The sequence below is a fragment of the Pituophis catenifer genome, unplaced genomic scaffold (genome assembly GCF_029215685.1).
Source record: "Pituophis catenifer annectens isolate HBS135680 unplaced genomic scaffold, rPitCat1.0.hap2 SCAF_1, whole genome shotgun sequence".
NCBI lineage: Eukaryota > Metazoa > Chordata > Lepidosauria > Squamata > Colubridae > Pituophis > Pituophis catenifer.
In genome coordinates, this window is record NW_027256881.1 from 130,298,001 (window position 1) to 130,311,103 (window position 13,103).

General features: G+C 38.2%; 1 protein-coding gene across 1 annotated transcript in view; it reads left to right on the plus strand.

The window, feature by feature from the left end:
* The window catches only part of SNTG2 (syntrophin gamma 2), a 255,669-nt gene that overhangs the window by 151,849 nt on the left and 90,717 nt on the right, over nucleotides 1-13,103 (plus strand). The window contains exon 8 of the mRNA XM_070955055.1: nucleotides 4,562-4,653. Within this exon, the coding sequence (XP_070811156.1) occupies nucleotides 4,562-4,653 (92 nt within the window). The remainder of the gene's footprint in view (nucleotides 1-4,561; nucleotides 4,654-13,103) is intronic.

Below are 13,103 nucleotides of genomic sequence, written 5' to 3' on the forward strand. Positions count from 1 at the left end.
TATCCCTCTATTGATGCAACCTAGAACTGCATTAGTTTTTTTGGCAGCTGCAGCAAACCGCAGGCTCATACTTAAGTGATGGTCTACTAGGACACCTAGCTCCCTGTTAAAGTTTCTACATTTGAGCCAGGTACCACCTAGTCTATACCTGTGAATTTAGTTTTTTGTTTTTTTTTGCATGCGATTTCATCAACAAAAGCTTGCAATGTTCAAGTTTACCATAACCTAAACTAAGCCAGCTCACTAGTCAATTAGCTAATACTATGAGAATTTTAAGCAAATAGGCAACTCATAGGACATTTCTTATTATATCCATATAGCATGATTTTTTTTCTGCTGGATACTTAGTGCACTTCATCTAAGCACTAAGCTGTAGCTGCCCATTTAGAAATTAGACATTCTTGGAAATAACTGGCATTTTGCTTTATCTGCTATTTCCCATTTTTTGAAATTAAAATATATATTTTAATATGAATTCCAGTTGATATTGGTATCTTGGATTCAAGGTGCTGCTTGTTAACTAGAAAGCCCCATATAACACACAGCCTGGTTACTTGAGGCATTGACTTTCTCCCATAGTAATTGCCAAGCCAATTTGATTTGGCAGCAATGCTGTTTATTGGATCCCTGAAAGCATGCCTTGTTATAGCAGTAGTTGCCCTCTGAAATGAGGATGGGGGAAATGAATATCCTTGGCCAGGATTTAGAGCTTACTCTATTTTTACATTGTGGAGTATCCACTTTTTTCATTGTGTTATTCAGCTTTGCCATGACATGAATATATTGCAAATATGTTCTTGGATTTTCGAATTTTGTCTTAGACCTGATGCTTGAGAAATAGACAGGTTCAGAAATCATCAGAGAAGAAATATAAAATTCTGACAATTCTAGTGACTAAGCAAGCTATCCAGGTGACCTACCAATTTTGATAGTGTGACCTTGTGAATTGGAAGTAGGCCTCCCCCCCCCCAATGGGTATATCTAGGATCTACATTAGACAGAATTGTTCCTAGTCAATCAAAAGGCAAACCAAGGGATTGCTGTCCACTTTGAGCAATATTTTAAAGAGGAGGACAATAGATCAGGGGTGTCAAACCTGATTTCCATTGAAGGCTGCATCAGGGTTGTGTTTGATCTCAGGGGGCTGAGGTGGGTCTAGCCACCTCAATGTCACCACAATGAGCCTCCCTAGGCTCCATTTTCACTGCAAGAGGGCTGCAGGAGGCCGTCACGGCTGAAAACGGAGCCCGGGAAGGCCTCACACAGTCCTCAGAGCTCCATTTTCACTGGCAGAGACACCATGGGCCAGTCCTTTACTGTTCCCATGGCAGCCCTGCAGGCCAGATCTAAGCACCCCACGGGCTAGATGCGACTCACAAGCCTTGAGTTTGACATCCCTGCAATAGAGCAATCTAATGAATAAATACCTTCCTTGGCTTCTTTAACTATGGTATAGCTTTCAACACATCTTTATGCCCTGTTTTCTAAATAACACATAAATGCACACACACACAAAAATAAGGAGAGAAATATTAATTACTGAAAAACTGTATCCTAAGAGAGACTCCCCACCAAGAAATATAAAAAATAATTTAAAAAATTCAACTTTTTATATACTGTGCATTATCAGAATTGCATCCATCTTAATATTCTAGAACAAATTTGAGAGAATTGAGGGAGGCTGAAGGAGAAGTAGGAGGGTATACCTATTCTGTATCAGTTTTATTTTTATTTAATCATCAGTCTGCCCAATCTAGCATAATGATATTTTTTTAAAAAAATAATAAAGTGGAAATTATTTTCATGTGCATTTTTTTAAAATATGCTGTATATTTAGTCACTATCTCTTGCCCAATTTCTCCAAATATACTTGTGACTTTATAGGACACGCACACATACACACTGTATATAGAAATATATATGTGCAGCTTCTGTTTAATACTCCCCCAAATATTTTTTGCAATGACTGGACCAAAATATATTCTGGTTAGCAGCGGACCATGTGAATTATGTACCATGTGAACATGATAGATCCATTTTGGTAACTTATGCCGTGTCTCTTGAAATTAACTTTATAATGGATTTTCCAGGCAACCTTGGAAGAAAATACTGCCTTGTGATTATTGTAATATTTGGATTCCACCATAGAGAATTATTTATACATTTATAAACCATTTCAATCAACCAACTTTATATAGGTAAACAAAAGTAAAGCTGCAGCCAATGCAGCAGTAAAAATGAAAATGCAATACAACAGTATTGTGATGATGATGTTATCCATTCAGTCATCCCTGACTCTTGTGTGTCAAGAGGCAGGCTCTGTTGTCCACATCTTCCAATCTCACACTGCTTCTTTGGTAATAATGTACAATAAAACAAATATGGTTTACATCGACAGTTAAAAATTATAATGAATTGTTGGAAAATTCATGATAACATTCCTGCCAGGTTTTTAATGAGCTTCTGGGAGGGCTGGAAAGTTGGAGCTACCTTGCTTGGGAGACAAGCTGTTTAGAAGAGAGTTCTCACAGAGACTCTCTATTTTGGGGTTTCCTCCTGTCACCATCTTTCAATACAGTATCTAGAAGTGCTCAGACATCTTCTGTGCTCTTGAATTTGATGGGCAGAATCTATATCCATAGCAGTCTCAAAGATGCCTGGTCTGTCACATTGTCTATCCCCAAATCATATGTGATAGCTTCAGGAGAATCAAGATTTTAACTTTTTTTACTGCTTTAATTGGGAATCATCTTATGTATGTTTTTGATTGCTATAGAACTTTGCTTTTGAATGCAATTATACTTTGGTCTCTATATAATATTTGCATCAAATTCATTTTTAATAATTGTATTCCAGGAAACATAACCCATTAAACATAACCCTGGGGAAAGATTGCTACTTAAAAAATTATGAAATTTGATTTGAGCTGGAAGCTTTTAAAGCTAATTATGTTTCTTCTCAAAATACAGGAAGAATTACAAAAGAATGAAGGATAAACAATACGTCTTTTCTCTCTTTTTAGTTGTCAACAGATATGCATAAATTCTGAATTTAACTGTAAGGAATTAAAAGTAGCCTCTTGGGAAAGGTTCCATCATAAGCATCATTATCAATGTCAGGCAGACCATTTTGTTAGTATTGTACGAAAAGCTTTAGAAATAGTTCTTCAACTGCAAATGACTGGATATATGTCATGTATTTTGTTTGAGGTTGCTTGGGAGCAAAATTCCATGATTTTAATAGACTCCTTATCCAAGTTTAAAAACAAATAGATTTAGTCCCAATTGTACAGAATTAAGTAATGCTGCAATTTCAATTAAATTCCTTCAGATTATTTTTTTAAAAAAATCCAGTTGTGAGAATGGCAAATGTAATTAGAAATCTACTATCCTTTGCGTTACTGAATAAGTCTCCAAAACAAATCCTCTGGCCTGAATTTTCATGTCAATATTGTCCTCTTCTCTCAAAACAGTTGTCAAAGAATGTATCCCAGTTGTAATTTACCCAATAACTTTTAATATTTAGTCCATTAACTTCTAGTATTCCAGTTGCAATTTATCCAATAACTTTAACATTAAAGTTGGAGGCTTGCAGTAGATGGGATTTTGTTGAAGTGCTGATTATTGTCTTTTTAGCTACAAGCTGCTGAATGAGTTTGAACTATTGTCTTGCTGCATTTGCTGAGACCTTAGGGTGGTTGTGATTGTTTATTTGGCAAAATAAATAAAAAAGAATATTAAAGGTAAAGGAAAAATGAATCGGTAACAGATGAAAATAAAGTGTAGAAACAAAGAAAAATAATTGCTTTTTTGATAATATAGTTGCTGACATGCAATAATGTCATAAGAAGACCCTGTGTAGAATTGACTTTTAATAGTAAAAGGCTATAAAACTGAATTCTTATTTCTTCCTGAATCCAAATTAAAGCATCTACTTTAATCTTGGCATGAGTATATCAAGTGAAAGAGAGTTCCTTCTTTCCCTTATTAACTGATTGCCGAACTAATCTTATCATTATGGAGTTTGTCTAACATTCAATTAAAATCTGCTTTGATGTAATTTAAACATATTATTTCTTGTTCTGGCCTAGGGAATGATGAAGAACCGGTTTTGGACTTTTTCAGGGTTGCATTATTTCATTTACTTTAAAAGTGCTGTTGGGTCTCCTCTTGACTTGATGAGATCAAAAATGTCGCCATTCTTCAATCACTCTTTATAGGTTTAATTTCTAGATCTCTAGCATAGAAATTAAGATGAAGTACAGGTATTTGGCATATGTTTCCATAGGCTGCTGTTAAAATTTGAGTACTATAGCAAAAGGAATGTATACTATTAAACCTGGTTAAGCATTTCAAACTCTTAATTCCTCAGCTTCAATACCAGCTTTAGATCTTGGCCTTAAGTCATAAATTAATTAAATCATATATTTTCCTTTATTTGTATAAACAAATCAAATTGTTTACATGCATTGGATTTTTTTCCTAAGTCAACTTATGGTAATTGTTCTCTGATAAACTCAAACTTAGAAGAAAATACTTCTTTTTAAAATACCCCATTTCAGGTTCCCCTGGACCATCAAGTGATCACAGTAGTCGTGCTTCTTCCCCTCTCTTTGACAGTGGTTTACATTTAAATGGAAACTCAACAAATACAGTAAGTAGATTAATAATATTATTAATAACCTAGCTATGATAGCAGCACATCACTGACTTTGCCTTATCTAGAAAGCTAAGCAGGATCAGGCCTGGCAAATATGTGGATAGAAATCAATGTTGTAGTCTATATTGGGAAGTGAAAAAAAATCCAATAAGAAGGCAGTGGCAAACCTGTTCTGTAACTTGCCATGAAAATTGCCTAAATATGTCAGTCTAAGTCACCCAAAGTTGAGTTGGACTCAAAGGTGACTTTGTTGATCTGCTTCTTAAACAAAATGAAACAACTTGAATTTTACTTTCTATAACTGTCTTAGCTTATGATACAGAAAGATAATAAGTATGCTGTGTCTCGAAAAATACTCAAAAAATAGCTTGGTATAACAGTAGCAGAGCCAGCTGTGGCCACAGATCTCTCAGTGAGTATACATTATGAGAGGATTTTTTTGTTGTTGTTTAAAATAAATAATAAACTGTTGCCAAAGGTAATACAAAATGTTTGGAGTAAGATATAATCATCATATTGCTTGCACCAATTTTCAGTTATATCAATGCCTTGGGACTATTTTTAGGATACGAAATCTAGGAAGGAAATTTTTTTTACGATAGCTAGGATGTTCAGTAAGAAAGGATGAGTTTACTGAATAGATGGGATAATCAGCAAAATACACAATCTTAGAGATCTTCTTTATCTTATCCAGGCTAGTTTTATCTTTGGATCATTTTATTTTTGTGAGTTGAACTCAATCCAGAAAGACACTAAATTGGGACATGCTGTTTAAGGCTAGATACATGGCCTTTAAGCTTCATTTAGCAACCACAAATGGTTCCTAAGCAAACCACATGAAAAAGAAAGACACACACTAAGGAGATCACTGGTTGCTTCTGCCTCATTTAGATAAAATCTGCTCAGAGTCATTTGTTTCGTGAGATGAATGGCTATGTAAATTAGGTGGGTAGATAGGTAGGTAGATTTCTCTTGTGCCACAATGCCAGCATTCTCTCATTCCCATGTACCGGTATGTCTCAGGTGCAAGACAGTTGTCTGTGAATGCAAGAATTGAACAAAAATGAATTTTTACACCATTTATTATGATTAATTACCATTATATTTTCAAATGGTTGCTATCTGAGGCAGGCGCTAAATGAAGACCACCTGCATATGGATGTTGTGGTGGTGAAGCATTCTTACGTAATGTATTTGCAGTTCTTTAAAAATGTGCTTGTCTACTTTAAATTGTAACATGCTGTAAACAGACTTTATCATTCCACTGAGCTTTAAGGCAGAAAGAGAATAGTTGTTCGGGTAGTACATACAAAGGCGAGTGCAATGAAGACCATCAGACTGTACAGACAGATGCCTCTGTTTATCTGATATCACAACTCAACTCATGGAGACAAATGGCTGCTCACTGTGTACATATTTCTGTTTTCCCTGGATGGAACTAGAGAGATTTGGAGCGAAACTGAAGAAAATGGAAGAGAGCAAAAAGCATGCTGATTATTTGGAAAAAGCCACTCTCTTTTAGTTCTCTGAAGCTGAATCCTCTGATGTGCTACATCACTTCACACAAGATGCCTTATACCGTAGGTGGGCTACATGGTGCAAGGGACAGGAATGCCAACAAAAGACTTTATATTTCATCTCACGATGCAAAAAAGTTATAAGGTACTTTTTTTAAGATACAAAAAGTTTCCATCCAGGGAAAATTGAATATTTCTTCGAGAACAAGAAGCCATGATTCAGATACTGGCGGAGAGAGTACTACCTTTGTAGCTTATTTGTTGAAAGTATAAATACACAAATTTACATTTACCATATTAAACTGTAATCCCAATAGATGGATGAGTTGATTAAGAAATATTAATTAAAAACAAGTAATAGTAGAAATGGCATCAATTCCAGTTGCATGCTGTAGGATATTTTATTTCGTGTGTGTATCTTTTTTCAACCACTCTGGCGTTTTCAGAGAACCATCATTCCATCTCCTGCGCTGCTGTGGCACTTGCAGAATATTAATACAAGGCATGGATTTAAAGTCTGTTTGTTTTTCTTGTTCTATATCATGTTTATGAGAACGAAGATGTGTGGTTGTTTTTTAACCTTCCTTTTAAAAAAATAAGAAACAGTCTTACTAGAATGCAGTTATAGTTTTCATCTTTCTCTATATATTGTGATCTTTTTTTCATTCAAAACATGCATCTGTGAAATAAAATCCATATATAAAGAACAGAACAGATTACCAGGAAAATTCTTTAAAACTATATATATTCGGAGAAAAGGTGAGTTTGTAAAGACCCAGCAAAAGTAAGAGAAAAATAGAAAATTATTTTAGAAACAAGTTAGAAATATGTTCTACTTCCAAAATTGAAGATAAAAGCAAAGCAATCACTTAACGTCACGTTTCAAGAGTTTCAGGTATGACGCTGATGTCTATTAGATCTGATAGGGTTTGAAGTAAGAAAAATGGATATTTAATTAAATAACCCAGAAAAATTGGTTGAGGAAACTACTGCATGCAACTGAGTTATTGCTTTCCCACAACAGGGAGAAATCTGCTAAATGATTTTCAGACTATTTTACTGTACTAATTTAAAATAGTAAATAATAAATACTTTTAGTTAATGTTTAATATAGTTTGATCATCAGACACAGTTTGAGTATTTTTTAACATTTAAATATTTTATTGGTAAAGTATAACAACTAGAAGATATGATGAAGTACAACCAAAAATATAATATTGCTGATGTAATTAAAATCAATATAAAAGTAGTGATTTAAAAAGTGATATATGAAGAAACTAAAGCTATAGCCATAAAGTATTACATAGAAATAGTTAAATATTTCAATATATTATTAAATGTAATCATATAGACCATCTATTACTCCATCTTCTCAGTTTTAATATAGTAGATTATTTCAATACAACATATAATATACTTAGATTCTTAATGTTGTTATTTAGACATCTTAGAATAATGAGCATAAATGAATATTTTATCAATATTCTGTCACAATTAATTACAGTTTGGGATATTTATTTTACAAGCAATATGATTATTTAATCTTTTCTTTAAAATTAAATATAACTTTGGAAATGTATGAAAATAAAGGAAAAACATATCTCAGGATATTTTTTTAAATAATAAGGCTTTTGGTCTCAAGCTAAATTAACTTAATATTAAATTCTCCATCATTTTATTTGTTAGGATCCACCAAATTAAGCGCACAAAACAATACAGACAATCTAAAAAGCCACCTATCAGCCCAAATATTTAATATCTATTATTTAGATATTTATTCACAAAAGTTGGTAAAATATATTTCCAAAAGTCAGTCAGTATGATGGAAATTATTTTATAGTACTGGAAAACAGTTATTGCATAATCAGTAAGAATGCTGTTATTTAAAGGCAGTAAAGAACAGTTAGTAATATTGAAGATGGTTTATATCTACAGTACTGTAGTTGTACTGTTTGAATGAAATGTTTATTCACTTACATGATATGCCTCTGCAAATATTTCACCTTTCAAGCATGAAATGATTTTTTCCTATGAACCATTTAATGATAAACAGTTCATAGGAAAAACGGTAGAACCAAAGAATTTTAAAATCATACAAAGAACATACAACCCCTAATTTCTTTTTCAATTTTTGCTAATATTTTAATATAAATTTAGAGCCCATCAGGTTTTTAAAAATTGTGTTATTTACTAACTAGTAAAGTTATTTACTATAGATAACTTTAAAGTCCAATGTTTAATTGCTAAATTTATAAGTAATAAAGATGGAGCATTAAACCAAACAAAACCTGCAGGCTTTGGCTTAGGTGGACCTTCACATAACCAAATTATCAGCTGTGTTTCAGGAAGAGAGGGACAATTAAGGCAGATTCTTCTATTTTCTTATCAAATAAGTATTATCAGTACAGCTAATGGAAAGTCAGTATATAAATATTATTGGCTAATTACTGTTCTACTGCAGTATGATCCTTCACATGTCTTAAAAATCCTAGAGATAGATGTGCACATTCAATTTCCATGTGCCCTATAAATCATATTGTGGAAAATAGTGCAAATGTATTCAGTCAAACAAAACTCCCCATTGTTGCAGACATCCCCACTAAACATAGGGCATTCAGGCATGCAAATGTATAGGCAAATTTCTGAAGAAGCAGAATTTTTTATGCCTATGATTACTTGGTCACCTATATTAATATATACCTAATACACACGTTTACTTTTGTATTCAGAATTGTATGGCAGATTACAAGGGTTTTCTGTAGCTTTTTAAGAATTTGAAACTATTATAATTGTAAATAAATGGAAGATAGCATTCTTATATAATAAACTGCAGACTTCTGAAAATATTCTACATAATAGAGTTAAGTTAAAACTAAATCAACAATAGGGGGTGGGGGGGAAGGGGGGGAGGGGGAAAGGGTGGGGGGAGAAAATGTTTGTATTTCTTATAAAACTTTTAATAAAAAAAAAAACTAAATCAACAATGAGTGGGAAGAAAAACTTGCCACAGATCATTCCGAAGATGAAACATTTCAGAATAACAATAACATTAAAATATATTTGTCCAACCTTGTAAATGGCAATGAAAATGATAGGGTTTTTTTCCCATGTAAGCCTTCCATATGAAGCCAAAAATGATAATGACATTTCTGATATTAAGGCATCTTAAATGGGCCTCCGTACCAAGTTGTTCAGTTCTGTGGGGTGAAAGAACAGAAAGTACAATGCTTACTAACAGTTGGATAAAATTAACTTTCAGAAATTTACAGTATAAATATGTTGCTATATAGGCGGATTGTTCTAATAATCACCTTGATATAATTTTTTTAGTTCAAGGGATGACAAGTGAATTTTTTTTGAGTCATCCATTTTTTAATATTTAATTTTTATAATAAAGGCATCTCAAATATTGTTATATTTGCTTATTTTAGTTCTTTAGTTAAAACATGTGTATGGCCACCCGTCCTATGTACCACAACTCTGAATGGCTCACAACTATAATTAAAACTCCCAAAACAGTGAGACCAAAACTTGATGCTTTGATCATCCCTTCCTAATACATCCACCAATACAATGTCCAGGGTTCAAACTTATTCCATCCCATGCTGGAGGCAACAGATTGATATTTCAATTTTGGGCATATGGGTCCTCTTTTCCCATTTTCTAACCAAAATATTATTATTTCCCCTGCTAGAAAACAATTCTTTCTCTCTCCCTCTCTCCCCCGTGTGTGTGTGTGTGTGTGTGTGTGTGTGTGTGTGTGTGTGTGTGTGTAAAAAAGGGTACTCACATGATTTCATTTGTTCAGTGAGGGAAGGGCATTTATATAGGGAAGTGGCATTGTCTATTGAATAGTATGAGGTGCAAGATTGGCTCAATTGTTAGGTCAAGTGAAGCAGCTGCCTCTCATATGTGAATTAGTTTGTAATAAAAGAGCAAATGTTATATGATTCTTCTAGTTATTGTGAGGTTATGTTGCCAGGGTCTAGTAATTACCAATGGAAGAGTGCAGCTTTTACTGTTTGATCGCAGACTATAAAGTAATCTTCCGGTTACAAGTCCATAATGGAGCTCAAAATAATGTTAAATGAAACTGCTTCACGAAAAAAACCAGACATCCCTGTTCACGCTAGTGAATTGTTAAGTGTCATTAAGTGGGGAGTTTCTGGGAGGCCTAAGGCAAGCACTAGCCCACCTGCCTCAGGTTCCCCCACTGTGAGATATGCCATGCTTCCCACCCTCTGGATGTTTAAAGCCAGCCTTGGCACAGCTTGATTGTCTTGCCTAATTTTGTGTGCCTATCAACTGGCCAGTGGGAGACTGCAAAGCTCTCCTGCCTCTCTAGATTTTGAGAAGACACCCCTTGCATAAAAGGCAGCTTCAAGATCAAGCTTCTCCAAAACTTTCCCTTGCTTAATCTCCTCCCCCCCTCTTCCCCACCAAGCCACATTTCTTCAATTAAAAAAACATTGTAGAACTTCCCTCCCCCCTAACCCCAATTACCAGTAGGTGCTAAAACTAAATTCTCCCTCTGCTCTCCAACCAATTGTCCCTTTTGTAAGATCCGGTGGGCAGACATAGACGGAGGCTTAGTTGCTGAGAACAATGACTTTATTAACACGAACACACAACAGCAACAGGAACAGTCATGGAGTGACGGAACAACAAGGCTGCCTGACAGCTGCTTAAATAGCGAGCTGTCAGATGCGCGCACCAATGAGCGAGCAGCAATTTCCCTCCACTTCGCTGCTCGTGTCTGAACCGGCAACAGGGCACCTACAGTCGTAACTATGAGGACTCAACACCCCTTCCCACCTGGACTGCGCATTCGTAGTCCTCCAAGTACGCAGGCCGACGACGGCACTGCCCAGACTGGTGCAGGACGGGCGTAGGTGACGTTACCGCCGGAGCCACACCCTCCAACCAAGGATCCGGTGGAGCCTGTGCATCGCTTGAAGAACTGGAGGAACTCGAACTCGCCACCGGGCTTCGATGTTCAGGTAAGTCCTCCGCCGAGGACTCATCAGGTCGAGGTGGTAGGTTGGGCTCTGGTCTAGCTGGCATCCCTTCAGGGTTGTGATCTCTTCTGGCGGCTGCCAGGTCGTGGGCAGGCCGTGGTTCTGCCATGTCCGCGGCCTGACGTCTCAGCTGGTTTACATGCCACCTCCAAAGTCTCCCATCGGTGAGTTGGACCCTATAAGAATAGGGCTCCGTTATTTGTGTTATCTGCCTGGGCAGCCACCGAAAGTCTTTATCGAAATTCAATGTGTAGACCAAATCCCCCACCCGAAAACCCTGGGTGGTAAACTAGCCCCCGGGGCGGGTCCTGGGTGTAGTTTGGGTGTAGGCAGTCCAAGGTCGTTTGCAGCCGCCTGCCCATTAGAAGCTCAGCAGGGCTGTGTTTTGTGGAAGAGCAAGGGGTCGAGTGTTGTGCCAAGAGGTACTGGCAAATTTTGTGGTGCCAATTGGTGGTGCCCAAACGGCGTAGCGCGTCCTTGGCTGATCTAACGGCCCTCTCCACCAACCCATTAGCAGCTGGATGGGAGGGAGCTGTCTGGGCATGCCAGATGCCCAGCTGGGCTAAAAACAGCTGGAAGGGTGCCGAGGTGAACTGCGGGCCATTATCAGTAACTATAGTGTCCGGCAGCCCATGGGTTGCAAACAACCCCTCTAGTATCCTAATTACAGCCGGGGAGGTGGTAAATGCATGATGGCCAGTTCCACCCATTTGGAATGCGCGTCTACCACAATTAGGAATGTTTGGCCCATGAAGGGCCCCACCAGGTCCAGGTGGACCCTTGCCCAGGGAGCCCGAGGGGTGTCCCATGCCTGCACCGGAGCTGCCGGGGGAGCTGGCCGTGAAAGTTGGCATTGCTGGCAACGGCCTACCCACTCCTCCACGTCTCGGTCAAATTGCGGCCACCATATGTAACTTCTGCCGAGGGCCTTCATGCGGACAATTCCCGGGTGGGCATTGTGGAGATGAGTCAGAATCTGGACCCTAAGATCGGGTGGCACGACCACCCAGTTACCCCACAGGAGGCAGCCCTGTAATACCGACAGCTCCAGGCGCCTGCGGAAATAAGGAAGGACCGCGGCAGACTCTGGGGCAGCTGGGCAGCCTCAGCGTGTCCAGTCTAGAATCTTGGACAATGGGTCAGCAGCAGAAGACGTGTGAACGTCATTCACGACACCAGAGACGGTCGCTCGTCCACCAGTAGGACGGATGCCGTGGGGGCCGGGTCGTGGACAGGTAAGGGAAGCAGGCAGCGGCTCAGGGCATCAGCATGCCCTATCGCCTTCCCCGGTTTATAGATAAGTTGGTAAGAATAAGCCGCTAGGAACTCAGTCCAACGCGACATGCATGGGGACAGGATCTGGGGGGGTTTGCCTGTCACCCGCTAGCAGCCCCAGGAGGGGCTTGTGATCAGTGACCAGATAGAAAAACCTGCCGTAAATGTAGTCATGGAATCACTTGATTCCAGCTACGGCCGCTAAAGCTTCCCTATCGATCTGGCTGTAATTCCTCTCCGCAGCCGACAAGGTCCTGGAGTAGTAGGCAACAGGAGCCTCTGCGCCAAAGGGCAGGATGTGGCTCAGGACTGCCCCCACCCCGTAGGGGGAGGCGTCACATATCAAAGACAGAGGCAAGCTGCTGTCATACTGAACCAGGACAGCGTCGGAGGAGAGGACGTCCTTAACGGCTTGAAAGGAAGTGGAGGCATGATGGTCCCAAAGCCACGGGGATTTGGCATCCAGCAGCCTATGGAGAGGCTCCGCCAAGGAAGCCTTATGGGGCAGAAAAACTGAATAAAAATTGAGAAGGCCAAGAAAAGCCTACAGTTGGGCTTTGGATGTGGGGGCAGGGGGTCGGTGCAGGTCGGATTCCGGAAGCGTCAACAAGGAACCCCAAAAACTCTCAATGCA